This window comes from Tiliqua scincoides, chromosome 5, assembly GCF_035046505.1.
Source record: "Tiliqua scincoides isolate rTilSci1 chromosome 5, rTilSci1.hap2, whole genome shotgun sequence".
NCBI lineage: Eukaryota > Metazoa > Chordata > Lepidosauria > Squamata > Scincidae > Tiliqua > Tiliqua scincoides.
Window position 1 is genome coordinate 137,816,279 of NC_089825.1, and position 27,410 is coordinate 137,843,688.

Sequence of the window (27,410 nt, forward strand, 5' to 3'; positions counted from 1 at the left end):
AGGAACCCTAAAGGGATGTGCAAGGAATCCTTATTATTATTTTGGGGAGACTCACTAGCCAGGGGGGTAACCCTTGATCCTTGTTCTGCAATGAACAGGTGTGTATGTCAAGAGGGAAACCACCAGAATATTGAAAGTCTCCAGGATATATGCCAAACAAGTCTGACATGTGGATGGGGTGATGAGCAATCCAGAGAACATAGAGACCACTGCAAAAAAGGAGGCACACATGCAGAAAGCCTTATTCCATCTTGCTCCTGAATTCCTGCATACTAACAACACTGTGATGGGTACCAAAAGAGGTCAGGATGGCAGAGAGTGGGATGCCTGAGATAGTAGTACCTGCCACAATGATGGGGGCATGAGTGTCAGTCCATCCTAGTCTCACCACCATGACAAACTCATAGCAGAAATGGCCCAGGTGATTGGGGTCAGGGGAAGCAAAGTGCAGAACACACGATGTGGTCATCCTGTTGACTGTGCTCATACTGCAGAGGAGCCTGTGTCTAGCATCTACACCATTTCCTGTTCTTGGCTGTTTCATACACCAGGGGACAGTATATGACCTAATAATAATAATAATAATAATAATAATAATAATAATAATAACAACAACAACAACAACAACAACAACAACAACAACAACAGGTATTTATATACCGCCTTTCTTGGTCTTTATTCAAGACTTTATTCAAGGCGGTTTACATAGGCAGGCTTTATTTAAATCCCTTATTAAATAGGGATTTTTACAATTTGAAAGAAGGTTCTTTCTTTCAAGAACCACAACATTCAGGTGTTTCATTCCGATCTGGCTTCACATTCTGGCCTCCATCCTCCCACGCTCAGAGCAGATGGAATAGCTTGGCTTCAGCTTGTCAGCTGCTCCAAGGTCGCACGGTGCCGGTGGCCTCGAACTGGCGACCTTGTGGATGTTATCTTCAGGCAGACGGAGGCTCTACCCTCTAGACCAGACCTCCTGCCCAGCCACAGACCATGGCATCCACCACTATTGAGTGCAGACCACAAAACCTGAAAGGTACATGTGGCACACGCAACAACTGAAAAAGATTCTTCCCTTCCCGACATGCAGACGTACTAATGTCTAAGCACACAATTGTGCCAAGAAGTTACTTGGGCCTGAGAGGCTGGTGAGGAATAAATACTTTAGGGGGTTGGGGCAGAAGTCAAATCATGGTGACCAGATCACCCATTATGATTATGAGGATGAGCATGAAGGAGGTAACATTGAATTGGTGATTGACTGGTAAGTGGTGAGTCCCACCAGAGAGATCTCTGTGATGGTCATGTGATTATCAGGCCCTTTTATGTAAGCTGCAGAATGAACAATGCAGAGAATAAAGAGACACCTTCCGATATTCTTTAGTAGTGAGCTATATGCACATTTGTTTCATGCTTAAGCCAACACAGATTGACTGATCTGACCCAGTGGCTCTCACTGTTGGTCATGTTTTTCACTGCTTGACAGCAAGAGTGCACAATGGCTAGGTCTAAAGTGGCCCAAAGATGCAGCGGAAGGCTTTTTGCATTGAAACCAATGTGACAACCTGGTCGAGGGTGTTGCAGTTATGTCATTATGTCATATATACTTTTGAAAACCCAAAATCATGAGAAGCTGGTATAGCACAGCTTATACACTTATACGACAGTGGATAAGAGCTGAGATCTATAAGAGCGGCAAACGCTCCCTGGAAATTTCAGCACTGATACACTCAAAGATGTTGCCAAGATCGAGATTTGTATTGCGAGAGGTAGTAAAGAATGAATGAAGAAACATATTTGGCTGTTAATCAAACCAGTGAACTGTGTCTCAAATAAAGCCTAAAATGCGACTATAAAGGAATGAAATAGTTTGGAGAAACGGTTCTATTTATTAGACTGTAAGTAGAAAAACACTTTCAGATTTTTCAATTATTATGCCTCTGAGAGACCAAAAGCACAATACTATACATGTCTACTCAGAAGTAAGTCCCTTTATAGTCAATGAGACTTACTCCCAGGAAAGTGTGGATAGGATTGTAGCCCAAGTTATTTTCCCCCCCATGGAGACTGGAACTCAGTCCTTGCGTCCAGCACCTCCTCTATGGAACACCTTAGCTACTGCAGCATGGATATCCTTGTTCCGCAGTGTGTAGATGACAGGGTTGAGAAGTGGGGTGATCACTACGTAAAAGATAGAAACATGTTTGTCATGGCTGGAGTCTCTACCCGACTGAGGCCTCATGTAAAGGGCTATGGCAGATCCATAAAACATTGTCACCACTGTCAGATGGGAGGCACATGTGGAGAAGACCTTGCTCCGTCCTGCACCTGAGATCATGCGCACTACAGATATTATGATGAGCGAATAAGAGGTCAGGATGACACAAAGGGGGACAAGTAGGACAACAACTCCCCCCACAAAGATGATGGCTTCAAGTTGGTGAATGTCTCCACACATGAGTCTTGACAGCTTATGAAGGTTGCAGAAGAAGTGGTTGATGTTGTTGTCTCCACAAAAAGGAAGGGTCAGAAGGCAGTGCGTGGATAGCACAGGTAAGAGGAAACCACAGATCCATGAGATGGCTGCTATCATCAAGCAGCATCCCTTGCTCATGACCACAACATAGACCAGGGGGCAGCAGATGGCCACATAGCGGTCATAAGCCATGGCACCCAGAAGCAGTCCTTCCGTGCAACCCAGAGAACATGTAATGTACATCTGAGCTACACAGCAATTGAAAGAGATTCTTCCATCTCCAGCCAGCATGTGAGCCAACATTTGAGGCACGATGCTGCTCACAAGGCACATCTCCAGGCTCGACAGTTTGCTGAGGAAGAAATACATTGGGGTGCGGAGTCGGGAGTCCAGCTGGACCAGCATGATGATGATGAAATTGCTCACCATGGTGACCAGGTAGGTGATAAGAAAGACTACAAGGAGAGAAATCCTCATTCTTTGGTGGTTGGTGAGTCCTGCAAGAGTGACCTGAGTAATGCTTGTATTGTTCACAACTCCCCTTTTTTCCATTAGCCTGGAGACAAACAGCAACATACAGAAGTAAACATACAACAACAACGTCCCCTATGCTTTAAACCATTTCTGCCCAATGTTGCATATACACAACAGGGACCAAATGTGTACATCTGTGGGTCAGGCAAAAAGGGTCTTAATGATGCCCGATGTAGGTGACCACTTGTTCCATATGTAGATCAAAACAAGTCTGTTTGTCCTCTAGATGATTGGCACATATTCTTCTAGCTTCCAGAATGGAATTCTGCATTCCTTCATTTTTAAATTTTAGAACATTATCCATACCACAATGCAAAACTCTATAGCAGTGCCAGCTAATGTTTATAAGCAGCAATAAAACATTGTGATAGTACTACGTAGTAGTAGTAGTAGTAGTAGTAGTAGTAGTAGTAGTAGTAGAAGAAGAAGAAGAAGAAGAAGAAGAAGAAGAAGAAGAAGAAGAAGAAGAAGAAGAAGATTTATATATGATTTTTGATGAAAAAAATTTCAAAGCTCAGTCTATGACAGCAACAAATGTTTCCTCCTTCCAGAGGATTCACGATCTAAAAACAGACTCAAGGAAGCCAAGAACCCATCAAAGAAGCACTGGCAAAAAAAGGCTGTGCTAGGACAGTGGGAGTTGCTCCTCCCCCCACTAAAAATCTCTGAGTCACCACTTCAAAGATTCCTCATTGTCCAGTTACCAGGAGTTGAGCAGAAGGGATGTTAAAGTGTTAAAACACTACAGTACTGAATTCAATCTGGGGTTGGAGTAGTTATAAAACATTCACCATGCTGAGGCCATCAGCTTAGCAGGGAGTTTTATCATCCCATTTGTCCCCATCTGTGTCATCCTGACCTGTTATGGGTTCATCATCATATTTGTAGCATACATGAGCTTAACTCAGAACAAAGACTTCTCCACATGACAAGGGGGAAGGAAGAAACAGAGGAGGTTGGGTAAGGCAAGTGAGAAAAGAACAAATGAAAAGACCAGAGGAGGACAATGAATGGAGACAGTATGGGTAGAGGTGGTAGGAGGGTAGCCTTGCGGAGAGGGAAGCAGAGAAGGAGGAGTCAGAAGGAGGGGATACAGGAAAGAAGGAAAGGAGAGTGGAGAAGAGAGAGCAGAGACTAGATGGATGAAGCAGCAAGTGGGTGGATGAGAGCTGGGGAGATGGTGAATGCTGCAGAACTTGGGGGGAACTGAGGTTCTTCATTAAAATCACCCCACCTGAGACTGTCATGCCCAGCACCTTCAACAATGCTCCCCATCGCCTTCAGGAGGAATTAACTAAGCTCCAAGGACCCTTGAGATATCCTTCCAACCTATCCTGCAAGACTTCTCAGGTGTTGGACGATACACGCTATGATTTCTCAACTCATTTCCCAAGTAGCAAAGAGAGAACTAATTGTGTCTTCCTCTGGTTTCGGCCTAATTCACAACTGTCTCCTATTTAAGAGTGCAAAGCAGCAACAGAGATTCTGGCTCAGTCACATGGGGGATCCACCACTTCCCTGAGGTATTTTCCTGTTTTCATCTGGATTATAAACTAATAAGCGCTCCTAAATCCCTGAGGCTTCTTGCTGTTAACTAGTAGGAAATGGGAACAATTTCTTCATACTCTGAGCAGTTTTTATAAAAAAAATTTAAAAAATTTTAAGTGATGTAATTCCTTCTAGCTTTGTCAAGCGGAAATGCGTTACCATGATATGTAAGGAGCCCTGAATTGTCTTTCCTCTTGGAGACTAACTAGCAAGGTTGGTCACCCTTAATCCTTGCTCTGCAGTGAATAGAGGAGTGGCTCGAGGTGGGAGACCACCAGAATGTTCAATGTATCCACATTATCATGACCAGCATTTATGCCAGACCAAGGTCTGACATACAGGGCAATAAGCAAGCCACAGAACATAGCAACCATCAATGCTAAGAACATAAGAAGAGCCCTGCTGTATCAGGCCAAAGGCCCATCTAGTCCAGCTTCCAATATCTCACAGTGGCCCACCAAATGCCTCAGGGAGCACACAAGACAAGACACAACCTGCGTCCTGGTGCCCTCCCCTGTATCTGGTGATCTTAGGTAGCCTACCTCTAAAACCAGGAGCTTTGCACATTCCTACCATGACTTGTAACCTGTGATGAACTTTTCCTCCAGAAATTTGTCCAATTCCCTCTTAAAGGCATATGCTAAATAGGAGGGCATGTGGAGAAGGCCTTATTCCAGCTTGCACCTGAATTCATGCATACTACCAACACTATGATAAGTACAAATGAGATCAGGAAGGCAGAGAGTGGGACATCTGACATAATTGTCCACTACAATGATGAGGGGTCTCTATAGAATGAGTGTCCATGCATCCTAGTCTTACCACCATGATAAACTCACAGCAGAAATGCTTCAAATGATTGGGACCAGAAAAGGAAGGTGCAGAACATACGCTGTGGTTATCCTACAGACGAGGAAAGCTCCTGCCCCTGAAGTTGTGTCCAGCATCAAGCACCATTCCCCATTCTTGGCTGTGGCATACACCGGGGGCACCACATGGCCAAATACCAGTCACCAACCATGCCACTCACCAACATTCAGTGCAGCTCACTGAAAAAGTGCATGTGACCCATGCAGCAACTGAAAGAGATTTTTCCATTCCCAACGTGCAGATGTACTTTTCTAGTCTATAGCACAATTGTGCCAAGGACAGCACAATCTTACCTTGATGTTGGGCCCACACAAATCTCTTGTGCCAGTCTCAGAGTGTCACAAATGTGGTGTAAGGCATGTCTGCGCCTCCTCGTGGGTTGGTGGGGCTGACTCAAGGACGTGCGCTGGCCCATGGAGACCGGACGCATCCATGCCGGAACAAAGTAAATTCACATTGGCCTGGAGAGGCCAGTGCAGGGGTTGCGAAGGATTGGGGGAGGGTTGAATGGGGGTTTTTCAGGGCAGGGGGTAGGAGAGTGACAGGTGAGTGGTGGGTAGGCTAGGCCTGGGAGGGGAGTGGGACCAGCCTCAGGCTCTTAGGGCAGTTCCTAATCTCCCTCCTGGACAGCCCAGCATTACAGTGAGCTGCTTGGATCTGCACCAGCGATTTAACTGACACAGATCTGAATAGCCCCATTGAGGTGGCTGCAGCATTTCTTGGAGTAAGGGGATTATTATCCCTTACTCCAAGTTGCACGACAGCCACCTCTAACTCTGCACTGTGTACAGTGCAGGCCTACCTGCCTGTTCCAGCACAGATTAGGATTGAACTGGAAGTCACTTTACTGGGCCTGAGAGGTGAAGAAGAAGTGCCTTAGGATGGTTGAGGCAGGAATCAAATCATGATGACCAGATCACCCACTATGATGATGAGGATGAGCATGAAGGAGGTAACATTCATCCTTTGTCTGTTTTATGACTGTTTGCCAGTGAGAGTATACAGTGGCTGAGCCCAAGATGGCAGGAAGATTGCCAAAGGAAGGCAAGCTTTTCAAATTTAAACCAATGTGAGAGCCTGGAAGGTCCCTGAACCACCAGAATGCAGCCAAAGGTAAGTGCCACCCCACCAGGTGTGCTCCAAGGCAGGGACGCCTCTGATTTTACATGCCCCTTCCTTTGAAGTGTCTTTGGAAACTTCCCCAGGTGTGGGTTTGCTGATGTGAACATATTCATATATGTACTTCCAACAGTGCACAAGGTGCAGCAAAATTGCATCAAGGGCTAGGAGGCCTTCAACAATTCCTCCTGCTTGGTTTTAATGATGATTGCAGCCTTCCCCTCTGCATTGTTTCAAGGGCAAAAACTATTTCCAGGATGGAAACCTCTAGAAATAGCACACAGAGCAAATCCAAAGGATTGGGATACTTCACTTCGAAGGACTTCAGATATGTAGAGTGGGGTACTTCAAAAGGCACTTTTTGTCAAGTGATCAGGACAGTTTGATGGAAGAGAAACCATGGGAATTTTATTGAGACATCAGAGAAAACAATAGTCCACACAACTGATCCACACATGCACTCATCCAACCAAAGCTCCATTCCTTTGGAAAGCAAGAAGTGGTGGTACAGTAAAAGAACTGTGTGCTAAGTTTCACTTTCCTTCATATCCCATAGTGCAGCTCTTCTGGGTCTGCATCACTTTTGGAGTGCAGGTGGGCCAGATCATTGATTAACATTTCACCTCATTGCCCTGTGCATAGAAAATTAGGAGGGAGAAGGAGAAGCCACAGTTACAGACTCAAACATTTCTATACATTAGTACAGTTTATTATAGATCTGGAAAGGTGACCTTCAGAGTGGCACAAATCCTCTCAGCTTGCACAGTTCATTTACTCCTGCTACAGTCCTGTTTTGTGTCCAGCAGCTCTGCCATGGAGGACCTTAGTCATTGCAGCGTGGACATCCTTGTTCCGTAGGGTGTAGATGACTGGGTTGAGGAGAGGGGTGAAGACGACATTAAAGAAAGACCCAAGTTTGTCATTTCCATGATCTGTGCCAGGCTGAGGCCTCATGTATATGCCAATGATGGATCCATAAAATATAATGACCACGGTTAGATGGGAGGTGCAGGTGGAGAAGGCTTTATTTCGAGTCACACTGGAGCTCATCCGCGTTACAGACAACAGGATGACCCCATAAGAGGTCAGGATGACACAGAATGGGATAAAAACAGTGAAGATCCCCAACACAAAGACGGAGAGCTCGGCAAAGTGAGTATTGGTGCAGGCTAACTTAATCACCATGATAAACTCACAGAGGAAATGGTTGATGTGGTTGGGACCACAGAATGGGAGATGCAGAATACAGGCCGTGATTATCCCAGAGAGGAGGAAAGCTCCTGCCCATGAGGCTATGGCCAGCATCACACAGCGCTCCCTGCTCATGGCCGTGGGATACACCAGAGGGCAGCAGATGGCCAAATATCGGTCATATGCCATGGCACCCAGCAGCAGCCCTTCAGTACAGGCCAGAGAACAGGTAATGTACATCTGAGCCATACAGCAATTGAAAGAGATCCTTCCACTCCCAGACAGCATGTGGGTCAACATTTGGGGCACAATGCTGCTTATATAACACATCTCCAGGCCCGAGAGGTTGCTGAGGAAGAGATACATTGGGGTATGGAGGCGGGAGTCAGATCGGACCAGCATGATGATGAGCAAATTGCTTAACATGGTGATCCCATAGGCAAAGAGGATGACCACAAAGAGGGCAATCTGTGTCCTTCTGTGGCTGGTGAGTCCAAGCAGGATGACCTCAGTAATGGTGGTGTGGTTCACTGTCCCTGTTCCCTCCAGTGTCCTGCAGAGAAAAAGCAAAAGGGAGAAGTTATCCATCAACTTTCCATTTGCCTTTGAAGGGCAGATGGACTTTTGTTGAACTTTTGTTGAATTGGCTTAGGGCAGCAATGATCAACCGCACACCTAGATTGGTGTAGGGCAGTGATGATCAATCACTGTGCAGTGGCACATTGGTGTGCCGTGAATGAACATGGAACAACTGTGCCATGGGAATTTGGGAGAGGGTCATTTTTTAGTGGGCCATTGGTGAATTTGTTGTGTGCCTTGTCAACTGTCCAAAAACATATAGTGTGCCTTGACAATTTTTAATGCCTTGCCAGTGCCAGTGTGCCATGAGATGAAAGAGGTTGAAAATTGCTTTCCTAGTGACTCTGGGTCTAGAGCAGGGGTGTCCAAAGTTTTTGGCAGGAGGGCCACATCAGCTCTCTGACACTGTGTCGGGGGCCGGGGGAAAAAAAGAATTAATTTACATTTAAAATTTGAATAAATTTACATAAGTTTACATAAATGAATATATTAAAGATGAACTTATATGAATGAATGAAGGTCTTGCAATAGCTCAAGGCCTTGCACAAACCAAAGCTGGCCTTTCCTTTGCTGCTGCTACTGCATCACAGAAGTGAAACAAGAAGCAGTGGAGGGGAGCCCTCATCCCACAGCTCACGCGAGAGGTCAAACAGTCGCCCTCACGATGAGAAGTTGCCTTGGGCCAGTGTGGCCTTCAACAAATCTCCGGAGGGCCAGAGGCTCATTGGAGACTGGGGGCTCCCTGAGGGCCACATTGAGAGGCCTCAAGGGCCGCAAGTGGCCCCCGGGCCGGGGTTTGGGCACCCCTGGTCTAGAGTCTAATCTTCAATCTGGCCATTGGTCTAGAGCAGAAGTCAAAATTTTGGTCTCCGGAGCCTTTCCACTCCTAACATTGGTCTCGAGGAGCCCCAAGGCTCCAAGGAACACACACAGGCCCCTAGCCAGGATTCTAGAGGTGGGGGGGCAGCTATTTTTTCAGGGAGGGCAATTATGTTGGGTATCTATACTGGTAAGCAAAATGAAGGGATAAGTACAGAGAAACATCAAAGACCTGTAACTCGCCCAAATTTCATAAAGAGAAAATATTTTTGGGAGGCTATTGAAACACGCATTCATTATCTGTAATGCAATGTAACAATAATTTGCATAGAATAAATGGATCTCTGTATGCAAGGTAAAATGTATTTGTGTACATAGAAATAACATGTAACATATCCTTTCATTTTACACACCAGCACAATACACAGGCTTGCATCCCTGCAAAAGTAAAACATATCACTGTGATGCAGGTAGTATTTGCTTGCATTGAAAGCCTTTCATTAGCCGATGACACATTGCTGATGCATTGATACATATTAAAATAAAATTTATTTACTTTTCACAAAAGCAAGAGGAAAGATATGCAAGTCAAATACAGTGACGCCATGGGAACATTAGTTTTTTACAATATTCATTACTTTTAAAAAGCAAAGTACAGAAGACTTGAATTATTCAATCTACCTAGTATTGCTGAATTCTCCTATCTTTCTGAGAGTTGAATCTCCTTAGAATCAGGGGTGGATCCAGTGTCTGTATTGGGGGGGGGGGGCATAAGCACTACTTTCAGAGCCCAGGTCAACCAGGCAGGTAGATCTGAACTCCCACCTGGACTTGGAGTCCAGGGCTACCAGCTGGGTAGACCTGGACTCGTGATTGAGTTTATAGCCTCTGTGGTTATTTGCTGGGTGGGTGAAACCTTGGCTTCTGCCTGGACTGCAAACCCAGGTCTATCTGCTCTGTAGACCTGGGGTCCCACTTGTGCTTATTGCCTCTGTGGACATTTGCTAGGCAGGTAGACCTGGGCTCCCACCTGGACTTGGAGCCCAGGTCTACCTGCTGGGTACACCTGGGTTCCCAATTGAGCTTATAGCCTCTGTGTCTGTTTGCTGGGCAGGTAGAGCTGGGCTCCCACTTGGAGTTCAGGTCTACCTGCTTGGGTAGACCTGGGCTCCCAATTGAGCTTTTAACCTACATAAGAACATATGAAGAGCCCTGCTGGCTCAGGCCAAAGGCCCATCCAGTCCAACTTTCTGTATCTCACAGTGGCCCATAAAATGCTTCAGGGAGCACAAAAGACAGCAAGACAAAACCTGTGTCCTGGTGCCCTGACCTGCATCTGGCATTCTGAGGTAGTCTACTTCAAAAATCAGGAGCTTGCACATACCTTTCATGACTCATAACTAATGATGGACTTTTCCTCCAGAAATTTGTCCAATCCCCTCTTAGAAGCATCTAGGTAAGATGCTATCACCACTGCCTATGGCATGGAGTTCCACAAACTAATTTACACACTGAGTAAATAAATATTTTCTTTTAACTGTCCTAACTCTCTTAGCACTCAGTTTTAGTGGATGTCCCCTGATACTGGTGTTATGTGACAGGGAAAAGAGTATCTCTCTCTTCCCACTCCATCCATGCCCTGCATAATTTTGTATGTCTCAATCATGTCCTTTCTCAGGCCTCTGTGGCTATTTGCTGGACTTGGAGCACAGGTCTACCTGCTTGGGTAGACCTGGACTCCAGATTGTGCTTATAGCCTCTACAGCTGTTTGCTGGGTGGGTAGACCTGGGCTCCTGTTCCATCCAATCTCCTTGGCACCCGCCCAGTGGGTGTTTCCCTGACACCAGATTTTGCTCTCCATCCCGGTGGGTGCCCTTCCCTGCTGGCAGGACAGTTGGGGGGGGATACGCACCCATGGCCTCCCCAGGATCCACCCCTGCTTAGAAACTTTCCCACACAGTTCTTGATTCTCTTTAGCTCAAATGCTTTCCATGCTTTCTCCACCAGAAAAAGGGTCTCCCCAGTCCCCAAGCAGCAGCCATTAATTTTAAATATATAAATATATGAAAGGCAAAAACCCCACCATGATTTCTCCAAACAGAAACATTTCTTCCTGCCCCTCTGCAGCAATACCTTGTAGTAATTAGCACGTTCCACAGTAGAAGAAATAACTCCCTCCCCACCCCACCTGCCAGTACAAGTAGAAATCTCTCCCTACCATCCTTGGAGCTTCTCTTGACCAGTCCCGTTCTCCATGTGCTCTGGATGGGGGCAGGGTGGCCAGAGGCCATAACTTCCAAGAAGCCCTCCAGGAACCTTGTTTTACTCACTCTACACATTCTCTCTCTCTCTCTCTCTCTCTCTCTCTCTCTCTCTCTCTCCCATGCCTCCCTCCCATCTCCCACGAAAAAAGTTGCAAAAAGGGCTTCAAATCATCTCCAACTGACAACTGACTAGACAAAAAGAGGACAGGTTTGGAAAAAATTCTGGGGGGGCAAACTGCTGGCTCGGGGGGCAAATCCCCCCGCCTCCCCCCCCCCACTACGGCCCTGAACACACATTGAGTAAAGCTGGTCTCCAAGGTATCAGCATCTAGGTAGCCACTGAAAGCTTTCTTGGAGATTTGAACAGGGACTCAAAGAATTTCCAACATTACATTATGTTGAAAGGGTGGGGAACCTCCACGAATAACTTCAATCAGGATTTGAAACGCTTGTTTCCTGTACAAACCAACACAGTTGAGGTATTTTTTTGTTTGTTTTTGTTTTGCATTTTCAACTAACTTCAATAACAATTTAAAATCTGCCCCCCCCCCAAATCCAGGAATATCTGTGGTCTTCAGCAAAGTCACATGCTTCAACCAGGAGGTCCTGGGTTCAGATCTAGCTTCTGCCATGAACCTGCCATCTTCTCATTGAAGAAGCCCTAATACATTTCTGAAGAACTCCAATATCCCCCCCACAAGTACACCCAAAACCACTGCCTTCGATAACCAACCTCACATTCCAGAGAAGTGACAGGATGCCATGCACTGGAAAGGTTCCCTAGCAGTGCAGCAGAGCTCCAATATTCCCTAAAAAGCAACTGGAAGATCACAGCCCCTTAGGTATGCAGCTGCTCGCTCCAGGATGACACACACCCTGGACCATTTATGAAACAGTCTCTTGGAATAACAGTGACAGACAATGAAAATTATGAAAAAGAGGATGTGGCCAAATTATTTTTTACATCCTTCGTTCAAATTACCCTACCTGAGGTTCCCAGCATGTTCAAAAATGCCACCCATGGTCTTCAGGATTAACTAAGCTTCCATCTTCCTGGAGCTGTTCTTCCCTCTACTACTGACAGAATTATGGTGAGAGTTTCCAAGGTCTGATTTGATGACCCACCATTCTTCCTACAATGAAAAAAAACAAGAGGAAGTCTTTTTTTTTCTCTGGCTGTCTTGTCTGTTCCTGGCATCTACGTATTTAAGTTCTTGGTGCCCCAGCGGAGATTCTGGTTCACAGCTCTTGGGCATGCTTCCCTAAGGAAGTGTCCTATTGTGATCCATGTTATTCATAAGAAATTAGTGCTCCTGAATCCCTGAGGTTCTTGTCTGTGAAATAATGGGAGCCGTTTGCCAGTGGCATAGCTAGAGGGGTGCAAAGCACTAAGTTTTGCAGGTGCCTAAGCATGGCGTGGAAGCGACCACACCCCTTCAGAGTCATTTGAGGCGGTGAGAATAAAACAAAGGGGACTGCCTCCATTTTGCTCTCACCACCTGGAATGGCTTCGAAGGGAAGGGGGATGGGCCACTTGCATGGCGCGTTCAGGTGTCTGCAAAACTTAGTGCACCCCTTCTAGTTATGCCATGGTTAATCAGCGCTATGCCCCACCTACATTCAGAAAGTGATGCCAACCCAAGAGGCTGCTTTTCCCCAACTGTCATCTCATGTAGCAAAAGAGAATTAACCTCTTTTTCTTTCTGTGGGTTCTTGACTAACCCATGAGTGCCTCTTATTTAAGACCACAAAGAACTAATAAAGATTCTGGTGCAGCCACACGGGACCTCCTATTCCTTGAGGCTCTTTCTTTCTTTCTTTCTTTCTTTCTTTCTTTCTTTCTTTCTTTCTTTCTTTCTTTAACTTCATTTATACCCCGCGTTTCTCCCCGAAGAGACCCAAGGCAGCTTACAACAATAATTAAAACAATTTAAAACATGATTTAAAACAAGGTAAAAACACAATTCATAGCAATTCCCTGTTTTCATCAGGACTGTAGACAATTAGGACTCCTAAATCCTTGGTGCCTCTCCTTGAGATATGGGAACAGTGTTTTCATAGGCTGAGCAGTCATTTTTAAAGGTAAGAAGTTCTTCTTAACCTGGAAAATGGAACTTGGCCAGGATGTGTCACATAACCCTGAATTGGCTTTTGCAGTTTTGAGGGGTGGGGGGAGGGGGTCTTGGAGGGCCACTGGGAAGATGGCATTCACCCCATGCCTCCTGAAGCCGTCTTTGCATTAATTTATTAATTCTATAAATAAATGGATTATGCTGGATCCTATCCCTCCTTTCCAATGCTGCATGATGTTTTCTGTCCTCAGACATACAGGTACAAATGAGGGTGCACAGGTTGAAGCAGACCAAGAGGCATACAGAGGGCTAAAGGGAAATAATTCCCCTTTACACCCCCTTTACACTGGGGGGGTGACACCATAATGACAAAATCACTAAAATAGTGGTTGTTAGGAATAACACCTTCATGCTATATACCAGTGGTTCTCACACCTTTAGCACCGGGACCCATTTTTTAGAATAAGAATCTGTCAGGACCCACCGGAAGTGATGTCATGAGCAGAAGTGACATCATCAAGCAGGAAAATTTTTAACTAGCCTATGCTGCAATCCTAACCACACTTACCCAGGAGTAAAACCAACTGACTATCATTGTTAAAAACATACACATAGTAGCCTGTTAAAAGTACAGGTCTGTAGCTTTTCCCCAAATGCAGTCACAAACCATAGCAGCATCAAGTCTAATATATTAAAAATAAAATATTGAAATGAATGGAGACCCACCTGAAATTGGCTTGCAACCCACCTGGTGGGCCCACAGTTTGAGATACACTGCTATACACCATTCAATGTGTAATTTACCACAGAATGCATTGAAACAAACCATAGTGAAAAAATCTCCATTCTGTCTAAAGTTATGGCCAGATAACTAGAAAGCAAAAATGCAAATGTCTTCTGTAACGAAAAGTACAGTTTCTTAACTCAAAACTGACCAATGAGACTGATTGTTCAAAGAGTCAATGAGATGTTATTATGACACAGCATGGAACCAATAAGGTGTTGGCAAGGTGACACCAGGGTGGGGAGTGGGTTAACACCAGGGGTGGATCCAGTTTTTGCGCTGGGGGGCATGAGCACTACTATAACTCCAGAGCCCAGGCCAACCAAGCAGGTAGACCTGGGCTCCTGGTTGAACTTTGTAACCTCTGTGACCAAGGTTTGCTGGGCAGGTAGACCTGGGCTCCCATTTGGACTTTGAGCCCAGATCTACCCAACTGGTAGACCTGGGTTCCCATTCCTACTGTCTTCTGGAGCCACCTCTGCCAGGTGGGTAGACCTAGGCTCCCGTCCAGACTTGGGAGCCCAGAACTACCTACTGAGTAGACTTGGGCTCACATTCCAACCACCCTCTTGAACCCTCTTCTAGGCTGATAGACCGGGGCTCCTGTCTGGATTTGGAGCCCAGCTCTACCTGCTGGGTACACCTGGGCTCCAAACTCTCCTCTGGAATCCTCTTCAAGGCAGGTAGATCTGTCTGAACTTGGAAGATACATCTACCTGACAAGTAGACCTGGGCTCCCATTCCAACTGGCACCCAATTTTGTTACCCAACCTGGCGGGTGCCTTTACTCGCTAACAAATTAATTTTGTCATAAGAGGAGGTGACAAAAATGTATTGGCCCTAGGTCTCAAATGACTTAGCTAAGCCACTGGATCTCAGCTAAAGTTTTGGAATAAGACACAATGGACACAATGCTTGGTAACGAAGTTTTCTTTATTCTAGTACTTGTAGAGAGAAGGCCTTCAGATTTTTCTGTGCTTCTATGAACCAAAGTAATTTTTCCCTATGGAGTTTGGAACTTAGCCCTTGTGTTGAGCAGCTCTTTTACAAAGCATCTTAGCTACTGCAGCATGGACGTCCTTGTTCTGCAATGTGTAGATGACGGGTTTAAGAAGTGGGGTAATCACAACATGAAAGATGGAGACATGTTTGTCATGGCTGGTGTCTGTACCTGACCGAGGCCTCATGTAAAGGGTCATGAGAGATCCATAAAACATTGTCACCACTCCCAGGAGGGAGGCACATGTGGAGAAGGCCTTGCTCCGGCCTTCGGCTGAGCTCATGCACACTACAGATGTTATGATGAGCCCGTAAGAGATCAGGATGACACGGCGGGAACAAGTAGGACAAAAGCTCCCATTGCCAAGATAATTACCTCAATGTGGTGAATGTTTCCGCATGCCAGTCTCAACACCATCTGAAGACTGCAGACGAAGTGGTTGATGATGTTGGAGCCTGTCACCCCGGGGGGTATCAGGAGAAGCAAAGCCCAGCATGGGAACAGGAGGGAAAAGTGTGGAAAGCAGAGAAAAGGGGTATACCGACCCCTGGAAGACCAGGGAAGAGTGAGGAGTCAGACAAAGAGGGTGAGACTTCTAAGTCTTTGCTGCAAGCAGGCTCCTCTCCTCTGAGACAAGGCAGAGGCCTCCTCAGAGACCGGAAAGCCCAGGTGCATCAACCTTTGAGGAAAGAAAGGGTGGAGCCGGCAGGGAGAAGGGAGGAGGAGATTCCACTAGGTCTCAGGTGGTCCCAGGTGGGGGAAGGAAGGGGCAGGGCTAAGAGGGCTGGCTAGAGGGATAAGAAGAAGGGAAGAGACAGTGGAAGGGGAAGGAAGCACCTTCCTGAGCTCCCTGAGAAGGGGGCTAGGGAGGGGAAGAGAAGGGAGAAAGGAGGTACCTCTAGGAGAGGAGAGGCCCTCCCGACTAGCAGACAGCCAAGAGCTGGGAAGGGTCCAATACTCCAGCCCCTTGAGGAAGGGGCTGCCCATAGGCTGGGGAAGGGATCCCAGTCCAGAAGACTTCAGAACAACTCCTTGCTGGAACTGATGACCGGTGAGAACCAAGGGGAAAGGAGGGCAACCACTGGACCCAGCCCCTTCCCAAGAGAAGCCCAGAACTCCAGATCTGACCTACGGAGAACACCCCGCACCAGACACCTTTCGCGATGAGAACTGAGGGGGAGAGTAAAAGCTCTTGGGGCAACTGGCCACTTGAGTCCTGGACTGTGGAAAGACTGTTATTGGGACTGTACCTGGGGTACGGAGTTCTTGTGAGGGAACAAGACCCCTCAAGGAATGTAAAGACCACAACCAAATTAAAGAAAGTAAGCAAGACCCCTTTGTTTGTTCCCCGTTCTTTGTGCCGACCCTGGAAAGACAGGACAGGGCTGGACAAAGCGGGTGAGTCAATACCACGGGGGGATACTGGGGACATGGACATCACAAAGCCACACAAAGGGAGATGCAGAATGCAGTGTGTGTATACCCCAGGAATGAGGAAACCACAGCCCCATGAGATGGCAGCTAGCATCAAGCAGCAGCCTTTGCTCATGACCATGACAAAGACCAAGGGGCAGCAGATGGCCATGTACCGGTCATAGGCCATGCCACCCAGAAGCAGGCCTTCTATACAAACCAGAGCCCCTCCAAGGTACATCTGAGCTATACACTGACTGAATGAGATTTTTCCATTCCCTCTCAGGAGATGAGCCAACATTTGGGGAATGATGTTGGTGACAAAACACATCTCTAGGACTGAGAGGTTGCTGAGGAAGAAATACACTGGGGTGTGGAGGAGGGAGTCCAGCTGCATAAGCAAGATGACCATCACGTTGCCCAACATGGTCATCAGATAAGCAGTGAGGATGGCCACAAAAAGGGCAATCTGTGTCCTTCGATGGCCGATGAGTCCCACCAGGATGAAGTGTGTGATGCTTGTCTGGTTGACAACCCTTGTTCTGTTCAGCATCCTGGAGATAAAGACCACCAGAGAGAAGTTAATGAACAGCATCCCTGTGGGGTGTGCCAGTCACAGTACTATTGAGTCGCCCCTAGTCTCCATCCCCCTCGATTCATGTCACCTGCAAGTCGTAACAGGCGGCCATCATGACTTGTCCAGAGACATTTTTCAAGTCATTTTGACTTGAGTCCAAGTCTTTTCAAGAAGCAAGTTGAGTCATGGAAGTGGTTTTTAAAAAGCAAGCAAGCTCATATAGAAAACACTCAATGTCATACATGTATAAGAGTCACAGCCACATACAAAAGCAAGTCTTGCTTCGAGTCTATTTGCGTCTTTTTATTTTTAGGGTAAAACCCAAGTTCCCAGTCAGTGCCCAGGTTTTTGACACATGTGACTCAAGTCTGCAGGAGTTGCAAAAAAACTCGTGTTTTGTGACTCGAGTTTGATTCATTCAAGTCTCGGTTCTTCCCTGCTGTCCTGTTTTTTAATTATGGTGGATGTGGATTACCATTTGCTCCATATGTAACAGCATAATTCTATGCATGTCTACTCAGCAAATGTCCTATTAGGTTTCAAGACAGCTGTTCTCAGGGAAATAAGCATAGGATAGAAACTTGGATGAACAGAAGTCTTCATTTATCCCGTGGGAGACTGGCACACTTTCTAAGAGTTTCAAGAACTGACCTCTTGGCATCCCTTCCTTTTTCATTTACTGCTTTGAACCATTCTCCAGACCCTGTTTTATGATGAAAAGCAGAACCTAACACTATTCAAAAGCAACAAAACACGCCCCATTAAGAGTAATGAGTGAAAACTAGATTTGGAGAATTCCTTACGTTGGTAGTGAGTGAGGGGTGTCGATATGAGGTACTGGCTGATGCTAAGGTTGGCTGGAAGGGAGCAATGGAGGTGTCCTTCTTGATCCTCAAACTTTCTTGCATGAATTTCATTTGACTCCATTTTGCTCCCACCGCCCAGAATTGCTTCAAAGGAGAGGCGGAGGGGCTGCTTGCAGGCTGTGGTGAGGCTCCCTGCCAAACTTAGTTATTTGCACCCCCTCTAGCTACTCCACTGACTGCTTGGCATTCTCTCAGAAGTTTGCAGGCCATCTACCTCCAAGGAATGCTTTCCACATGGATTCATCTACAGAGGAATACCTGCCCGTCTTTCCAAAAATAAAATCTGCACTGTATTGTAGAGAATTATGGAGAATATGACCAAGATCATGCCCGACACACACCCGCAGCTGTACAAGGCAAGGAAGGATCAGGAGTGGGGGAGGGTAATCCATTTTTTAATAAAATTTATCTGCGATTCCTATTTTTTTCTTCAAGTGAAGTGGTATTTCTTCGCTAATACCAGTGGCAGACCTCCCCAGCCCCACATCCTTGGACAAAGGTTCACAATGACACCCCCCTGTGGGATGTCACCACCCCCATGCACCAATTCACCCCCCAACTTATCTGGAGCACATGGTGGCTCGCGTGACTCCAGGACCTGTCGGGTAAGCCTCCTGAAGCTTCCCTGATGCTTTAAATTGTGCTTCCGGAAAACAGGAAGCAGTTTCTGACTCCGTCGGGAGCCTCAGAGAGGTTTCCACAGGGTCCTAAATCTGTGTGAGGCTCTGCAGCTGGGCATTTGACCCATCAAATGAATGGGAAGTCTGCAACTACCTAACACATTTCTGATACACAATTCAAAATTTTGTTGAATGAGTGAGTGGCATAGCTAGACGGGGTGCAAAGCACTAAGTTTTGAAGGGAGCCTCACCGCAACATGCAAGGGGCCCCTCCCCCTCCCCTTTCCCTTCAGAACCATTCCGGGCAGTGGGAGCAAAATAGAGGCATACGAATGGCTCCAAAGGGGAGGGGCTGCTTGCGAGGTTGTCTGCAAAATGTAGTGTTTCACACCGACTTTAGTATGCCACTGGAATGAGCAATAAGATTAATTTCATCTTTAACTATTTCAGGGAGGAATATGGCATTGAAGAGAGACTCAAGTACTCATCACATGTTTGGATCTTACTGCATAAGTGAGAGGGAGGGCAGAATGGAGGTTCGTTATTAAAATTACCCCACCTGAAAGTGCCCTGCCCTGCACCATCAGAAAGGATTGACTGAGCATCAAGATCAGGGGTGCTCAATATGTGGATCAATACGACTGGTCGAACGCGAGGCAAAATGGATTGATCTCAGGCTTCTCTCCCGTCCACGCATTCCTGGGAGTGAGCCCCTTTGACTCTACTGGGGCTGACTTGTGAGTAGACCTGGAGAGGAGCTGCTCGCAGGCTTCTCTCCCGTCCACGAATCCCTGGGAATGAGCCCCTGGCAGGCTTGTGAGCCCAGGGAGTGAGTCCAGGGAGCCCAGGGAGCGAGCCCAGGGAGTGAGCCCCTGGCAGGCTCCTCCCTGGGAGAGGAGCCGCTGGCAGGCTTCTCTCCTGTCCACACATCCCTGGGAGTGAGCCCCTTTGACTCTACTGAGGCTGACTTACCTTTCCCCTGTTTTTGCACTGGTCTGTATAGAGATCTGCTCCCCCCCCCCCACTTGTAATGGAAGATCTGGTGAGGAGGTAGATGTGGTGTCAGCAGTGGCCCCTTTAAGGGTTGTTGGCAACCTTCAGTCTCAAAAGACTCTGGTATCGCGCTCTGGATGGTGGTTCTGGCACAGCATCTAGTGTGGCTGAAAAGGCCGATTCGGGAGTGACAATCCCTTCCACACTGGGAGCAAGTGTAGTGTGTCTGTCTCCCTGGCTATGGGCCTTCCTTCTTTGCCTCTTTGCCTCAAGACTGTTGGCTAAGTGTCTCTTCAAACTGGGAAAGGCCATGCTGCACAGCCTGCCTCCAAGTGGGCCGCTCAGAGGCCAGGGTTTCCCACTTGTTGAGGTCCACTCCTAAGGCCTTCAGATCCCTCTTGCGGATGTATCGCAGCTGTGGTCTACCTGTAGGGCGCTTTCCTTGCACGAGTTCTCCATAGAGGAGATCCTTTGGGATCCGGCCATCATCCATTCTCACGACATGACTGAGCCAACGCAGGCGTCTCTGTTTCAGCAGTGCATACATGCTAGGGATTCCAGCTTGTTCCAGGACTGTGTTGTTTGGAACTTTGTCCTGCCAGGTGATGCTGAGGATGCGTCGGAGGCAGCGCATGTGGAATGCATCCAGTTTCCTCTCCTGTTGTGAGCGAAGAGTCCATGACTTGCTGCAGTACAGAAGTGTACTCAGGACGCAAGCTCTGTAGACCTGGATCTTGGTATGTTCCGTCAGCTTCTTGTTGGACCAGACTCTCATTGTGAGTCTGGAAAACGTGGTAGCTGCTTTGCCAATGCGTTTGTTTAGCTCGGTATCGAGAGAAAGAGTGTCGGAGATCGTTGAGCCAAGGTACACAAAGTCATGGACAACCTCCAGTTCATACGCAGAGATTGTAATGCAGGGAGGTGAGTCCACATCCTGAACCATGACCTGTGTTTTCTTCAGGCTGATTGTCAGTCCAAAATCTTGGCAGGCCTTGCTAAAACGATCCATGAGCTGCTGGAGATCTTTGGCAGAGTGTGTAGTGACAGCTGCATCGTCAGCAAAGAGGAAGTCACGCAGACATTTCAGCTGGACTTTGGACTTTGCTCTCAGTCTGGAGAGGTTGAAGAGCTTTCCATCTGATCTGGTCTGGAGATAGATGCCTTCTGTTGCCGTTCCAAAGGCATGCTTCAGCAGGACAGTGAAGAAAATCCCAAACAAGGTTGGCGCAAGAACACAGCCCTGCTTCACTCCGCTTCGGATGTCAAAGGGGTCTGATGTGGAGCCATTGAAGACAACAGTGCCTTTCATGTCCTTGTGGAAAGATCTGATGATGCTGAGGAGCCTGGGTGGACATCCGATCTTGGGGAGAATCTTGAAGAGGCTGTCCCTGCTGACCAGGTCGAAAGCCTTCGTGAGATCTATGATCTTCGTAAGGCCTGGGCATCCAGCACAGTGTGCTGCACAGCTGCAGCCTCTTGAAGGCAATAGGGCCCTCAGGGATATAAGAGCACCTGAGGCAGGAAGGGCTCCACTTATTTATGTGAGTCAGCCTTTTCCTACATGAAGATCATTAAGTTTCACCATGACTGATGAACATTTGGAAGTGTGCTTGAGGCTGGCTGTCAGCAGCTACTGTCTGGACTATGCATCCTTGGCTGATTCACTTCAGTGCAAGTCATCAAAGTAAACTCGAGTAATTACAAAAATGTTTATAGTTAATTATGTTGTGTTGTGCAATATTGGCTCATGCGGTTATGCAAGGTACACCAACATACATTGTACACATAAATGTTATATGTTATGATGGTGTGAACATTGTAAAAAAACTCTGGTAGATCTCCGGGCCTTGCTGGGTTTCAAAGTAGTTCTCGAGCCAAAAAAGTGTGAGCACCCCTGATCAAGATCCTTAGAGATGTTCTTCCAGGCAAGGCAATGGATTCCAGGTGCTGCTTCTGATGATCAAGTCAATGGTCCAAATGTCATCCCATCTACCAAAAGAGAAAATTAAATGTGTCTTTCTGCAGGTTCCTGTCTCATCCACCATTGTCCCTATTTTAGATCACAAAGCAGTAATAAAGATTCTGGCTCCCTCACTTGGGGAATCCATCTCTTCCCTGAGGCAATTCCCTGCTTTCATCTGGATTGTCAACAGGTAATTAGTGCTGCTAAATCCCTGAGGCTTCTCCCTATGAAAATGAAACCATATTTTTCACATTCTGAGCAGTTCTTTTTAAAAGTAGAATGATGCACTTCTAATTTGGTAAGGGAGATGCAAACTAGGATGTGTCAAGGAACCCTAAATTGTGTTTCCTTCATATTTTTTTTTTTCTGCTGTGGCTGTGAAGATTCACTGATATAGATCCCTGGAGAACAGATAATTCAACGTGGTTCATTATGTGGTTCATTAGTATTCCGAGTTAGAACAGACAAAAGAAAATATTTATTTACCCAGCATATAATTAGTTTGTGGAACTCCTTGCCACAGGCTGTGGTAATGATGGCATCTGGCCTAGACTTCTCCCTATGATACATACATAAGACCTTTATTGGCATAGAATCTCCCTATGATAGTGGAACTGTTTTTTCACATTTTGAGCCATTCCTTTTAAAACTTAAATGATGCACTTCTCATCTGGTTTGGCAGAAACGTACCAGGGTGTGTCAAGTAATCCTGAATTGTTTTTCCTTCATTTTTTCCCCATGTAGCTGTGGAGATCCACTGGCAAGATCATAACCAGTAAATGTTGTGTCTCTAACTCAGCCATTTTCAATTGGTGCTGTGGCACACTGGTGTGCCATGAGGGGTCCACAGGTGTGCCACAGGAATTTGAGGGAAGGTCATTTGTTAATAGGGTCAAGAGGGATGTGAGGCCCCACTGGTAGCATGGTGTGCCTTGTCAATTAGTAAAAACCTGATGGTGTGCCTTGACAATTTTAGTGCTTTGAGATGAAAAAGATTGAAAATTGCTTCTCTAACTGCTTCATGGTACACCCTTCACCTGCAGTTGCATTGATATCCTCCCCAATGGGTATAGATCAGGGATGTGCAGTGGGTGGGGAGGCAGGTGAGGCAGAGTTCTTCGAAAAGCACCACCACCATGTGAGGCACACAAGCACCCACAGCTTCGCATGTGGGGAGGCTCTGCACCGCACATATAGATCTGGTATAGATCTCTGGAGAACAGGTCATTCAATGGTGGTTCATTATATGGTAAAGAGCACATATTTGACCTGCTATCAGGATCTCTGAAGAGGTCAGTATAACCTGTGGTGTCAATAGGGGTTTGCATTACCTGGTGTGGGAGGCCAGTGTGTAACCCCTTTGATGGACCTCCTACCATGCAGTGGCTGCAGCAATGCCCCAGGCAGTGGGCATACTCGCTGGTGTTGGGGCCATAACCTTTGATAGAATAGAGATATTTCAACACAGTTTGTTTCATTACACTCTACATAAAATTACACATCAAATAACCTATAACAAGATGTCAGTATTCAAAAATACCAAGATTTTAAAAATTTTAGTGACTAGTGGTGTCACCCCCCTGTGCGTGTCACCCAGTGCAGGCCATACCCCCCCCCCCGCACCTCCTAGCAAAACCACTAAGCATAGCCTATCTTATTGAATGTTTCAGAAATCTAATCTGAATTCAAATCTCATCTCCACCCCATCAGCCTCATGCCCTGGAGGGAAGGATAGTTCCCTCAAAACTGTACAGCCCTTGCGCTCCCTCCTGTGAATCCTCTTACATGACCATTGGCTGGTTTTAGATTCCTGGCGTATGGCCCAGTCCACCAGCGGATTGCACATTCTGCCAGGGAAGCATTAAGTTCCCGGCAGAAATGTCTGCATCCCAGTGCATGCCACATGCCATCATCACACTCGCTCACACTGCCAGTAGGTACAATGGGGCCACCAGTGCAGTCAGTGGCAGCCGTGTATGTTTGCTGGCAGCGAAGACACCATCCACCAGCACAATGTAACACAGTGGTTTTGTATTGCTTTATAAGTAGGAAAGGATTGAATGATTTTATTTCCTTTGAGCATTGTTGAAACCAGAACACTGTGGGCATAATCCTAACCCCTTATGTCAGTGCTTTCCAGCACTGGCATAGCAGTGCCAACTGCACATGTGCTGCATCCTGCAGTTGGGTGTCACTCACAGAGACCTCCTCAAAGTAAGGGAATGTTTGTTGCCTTACCTTGGAGCTGCATTGCCCTCATGTTGGTGTTGGAAAGATCTGACATAAAGGGTTAGAATTGCACCACGTGTCTCAAAAACATTTGAGATAAGAATACAAAGGAACACAACAGTTTGGAGAAACTGTTCTATTTATTACAGAGTTTGGGGAGAGAGCAACTTCAGTTTTTGTCAAGTCTTATGCTTCTGAGATTCAAACTCCTTTCCCCCCCATGGAGACTGGAACTCAGTCCTTGTGTCCAGCACCTCCTCTATGGAACACCTTAGCTACTGCAGCATGGATATCCTTGTTCCGCAGAGTGTAGATGAGAGGGTTAAGAAGTGGGGTGATCACTGCATGAAACATAGACACGTATTTGTCATGGATGAAATCTTTACCCGACCGAGGCCTCATGTAAAGGGCCATGATAGATCCATAAAACATTGTCACCACCCTCAGATGGGAGGCACATGTGGAGAAGGCCTTGCTCCGACCTCCACCTGAGCTCATGCGCACTACAGATATTATGATGAGCCCATAAGATATCAGGATGACACAGAGGGGGCCAAGTAGGAAAACAACTCCCCCCACAAAGATGACGGCTTGAAGTTGGTGAATGTCTCCACACACAAGTTCTGATAGCATATGAAGGTTGCAGAAGAAGTGGTTGATGTAGTTGTGGCCACAGAAAGGAAGGTTCAGAAGGCAGTGTGTGGATAGCACAGAAATGAGGAAACCACAGGCCCATGAGATGGCTGCTAGCATCAAGCAGCGTCCCTTGCTCATGACCACAACGTAGACTAGAGGGCAGCAGATGGCCACATAGCGGTCATAAGCCATGGCACCCAGAAGAAGCCCTTCCGTGCAACCCAGAGAACATGTAAAGTACAGCTGAGTTACACAGCGATTGAAAGCTAGTCTTCCATCTCCAGCTAGCATGTGAGCCAACATTTGGGGTATGGTGCAGCTCACAAAGCACATCTCCAGGCCTGAGAGGTTGCTGAGGAAGAAATACATTGGGGTGTGGAGGCGAGAGTCCAGCTGGACCAGCATGATGATGACAAAATTGCTCACCATGGTGACCAGGTAGGTGATAAGAAAGACTACAGAGAGGGTAATTCTCATTCTTGGATGGTTGGTGAGTCCCGCAAGGATGACCTGAGTAATGCTTGTATTGTTTACAACTCCCCTTTTGTCCATTAGCCTGGAGACAACAGCAACATAAAAAAGTAAACAATGTTGTCGGTGCTTTAATGATACCTGATGTGGGTAACCATTTGTTCCATGGATATCAAGACAAGACTATTTTTTCTCTAGTTCAGGGGTGGGCAAACCCTGATCCGGTGGCCATTTGCAGCCCTCTGGGACCCCCAATCCAGCCTGCAGGGAGCCCCTAGTCTCCAGTGAACCACTGGCCCATCAGAGACTGTTGGAGCCTGCAACTGCCGCTCACAACCACCTGACTCAAGCTGCAGTCTGAGTTACAGCAAGGCCTTTTAGAGTCTCAATGTGTTTTCTGCTTTTCCCTGGGCATTATTTTAATGCCCCCCATTGCCTCTGAACAACATGTCTCCATGTGTTTTTGCTTTGATCTGACTTGGTCTGTATGTTTTCACTATGCAAGAGGTGTGTGGCAAACAGTCCATAGTTCTCATGTGGTTCTACATGCCTGTCTTATAGTTCTCATGCATAATATAAATAAGCTCAGTAATATCCATTCAGTCAGATAAGTTACATTTCTAACTTATTCATCTATGTAAATTTATTCAAATTTTAAATGTCAATAAATTCTCCCCCCCCCCCCGGCTCTGAACACAGTGTCAGAGAGACGAAGTGGCCCTCCTGCCAAAATGTTTGCCCACCCCTGGTCTGGTTGACTGGCACATATTCATCTAGCTTCCAGAATAGAACTCTGTATTCCTTCATTTTGAAATTTTAGATCATTATGCATATCACATGGCAAAACACTACAGTAGTACCAGCTAATGTCAATAAGCAGCAAAGGCAGTCTGATAGCACTACTAGTATAAGGTGGATGATGATGATGATGATTTATGTATGACTGTTGAAGAAAAAAAGGTTCACAACAAAACTTAACAGCATAATAGGTTCACAACATAACAGCAACCAAAACTATTTCCTTATTCCAGAGCCATTCACAATCTAAACACAGACACAAGGAAGCTAAGAACCCAGCAAAGAAGCACTGGCAAAAATGGCTGTGCTAGGACAGTGGGAGAGTGGCTTCCCCCACCCCCCACCCCCAAAAGGATGGGTGCCCAGGATGGGTGCTCATTGCCCAGTTAGCAGCAATTGAGCAGAAGGGATATTAAAATATTAAAACACTACAGTACTGAATTAACTCTGGGGTTGGAGTGTTTATGAGTCTTTTACCACACTGAGGCCATCAGCTTGGTGTAGGGTGTTACCATCCCACTTGTTCCCCCTCTGTGTCATCCTGACCTATAATGGGCTCATCATAATATCTGTAGGGCACATGAGCTTAGCCTAAGACTGGAGCAGGGCGGAGGAGGAAACAGGATCCTAGGTAAGGCAATTGAGAAGGGAACTAATGAAAGGACCAGAGAAGGAGGACAAATTGAAAGGAGAAAGGTGGAAGAAGTAGAATGAGCCTTGCAGGGAGGTATGCCGAGAAGAAGGAGGTCTAAGGAGGGGATACAGGAAAGGAAAGCAGAGTGGAGAGAGAGAGCAGGGTCTAGGTGGATGGAGTAGCAAGTGGGAGAATGAGACCTGGGGAGAGACTGATTGCTGCGGAACTATGGGGTGGGATCGCGGTTTTTCATTAAATTCCCCCCACCTGAGACTGTCATGTCCAGCACCTTCAACAACGCTCCCCATCACCTTCAGGAGGAATCAGCTAAGCTCCTTGATATATCTCCTAAAGATATAAAAGGATACCAATTCTGGAAGACTTCTCAGGTGTTGGATGGTTCACGCTGTTTCCAATGATTTCTCAACTCATGTCCCGTGGACCAAAGACAGAACTAAATGTATCTTTCTCTGGTTTCTGCTTAATCCATGACGGTCTCCTATTTAAGAGTGCAAAGCAGCAACAGAGATTCTGGCTCAGTCACATGGGGGATCCACCACTTCCCTGAGGTATTTTCCTGTTTTCACCTGGATTATAAAATCCCTGAGGCTTCTTGCTGTTAACTGGTAAGACATGGAAAGAATTTCATCATACTCTGAGCAGTTTTTGTTTATGTTTTTTATGTGATGTAATTCCTTCTAACTTTGTCAAGCAGAAATACTTTACCATAATGTGCAAGGACCCCTGAATTTTCTTTTCTTCTTCGAGATTCCCTAGCAAAGTGTTAATCCTTGGTCTCCAATGAACAGATGAGTGGCTCGAGGTGGGAGACCACCAGAATGTTCAATGTATCCACGTTTGTTATGACCAGGATTTAAGCCACTCCAAGGTCTCATATACAGGGCAATGAGCAAACCATAGAATGTAGCAACCTCTAATGCTAAATAGGAGGT

General features: G+C 46.5%; 3 protein-coding genes across 3 annotated transcripts; all 3 read right to left on the reverse strand.

The window, feature by feature from the left end:
* Positions 1-2,074: 2,074 nt before the first annotated feature.
* On the reverse strand, positions 2,075-2,953 carry LOC136653817 (olfactory receptor 2D3-like). The gene has a single exon (XM_066630699.1). The coding sequence runs from the start codon at positions 2,951-2,953 to the stop codon at positions 2,075-2,077; it is 879 nt and encodes a 292-aa protein (XP_066486796.1).
* Positions 2,954-7,327: 4,374 nt separating this feature from the next.
* On the reverse strand, positions 7,328-18,992 carry LOC136653818 (olfactory receptor 2D2-like). The gene is made up of 3 exons (XM_066630700.1): positions 18,985-18,992; positions 17,036-17,224; positions 7,328-8,291 (listed from the first exon to the last, which is right to left on the reverse strand). The coding sequence occupies exons 1-3, from the start codon at positions 18,990-18,992 to the stop codon at positions 7,328-7,330; spliced, it is 1,161 nt and encodes a 386-aa protein (XP_066486797.1).
* Positions 18,993-24,152: 5,160 nt separating this feature from the next.
* LOC136653819 (olfactory receptor 2D2-like) lies at positions 24,153-25,031 on the reverse strand. Its single transcript, XM_066630701.1, has one exon. It carries the CDS (start codon positions 25,029-25,031, stop codon positions 24,153-24,155), a length of 879 nt encoding a protein of 292 aa, XP_066486798.1.
* Positions 25,032-27,410: the final 2,379 nt, after the last annotated feature.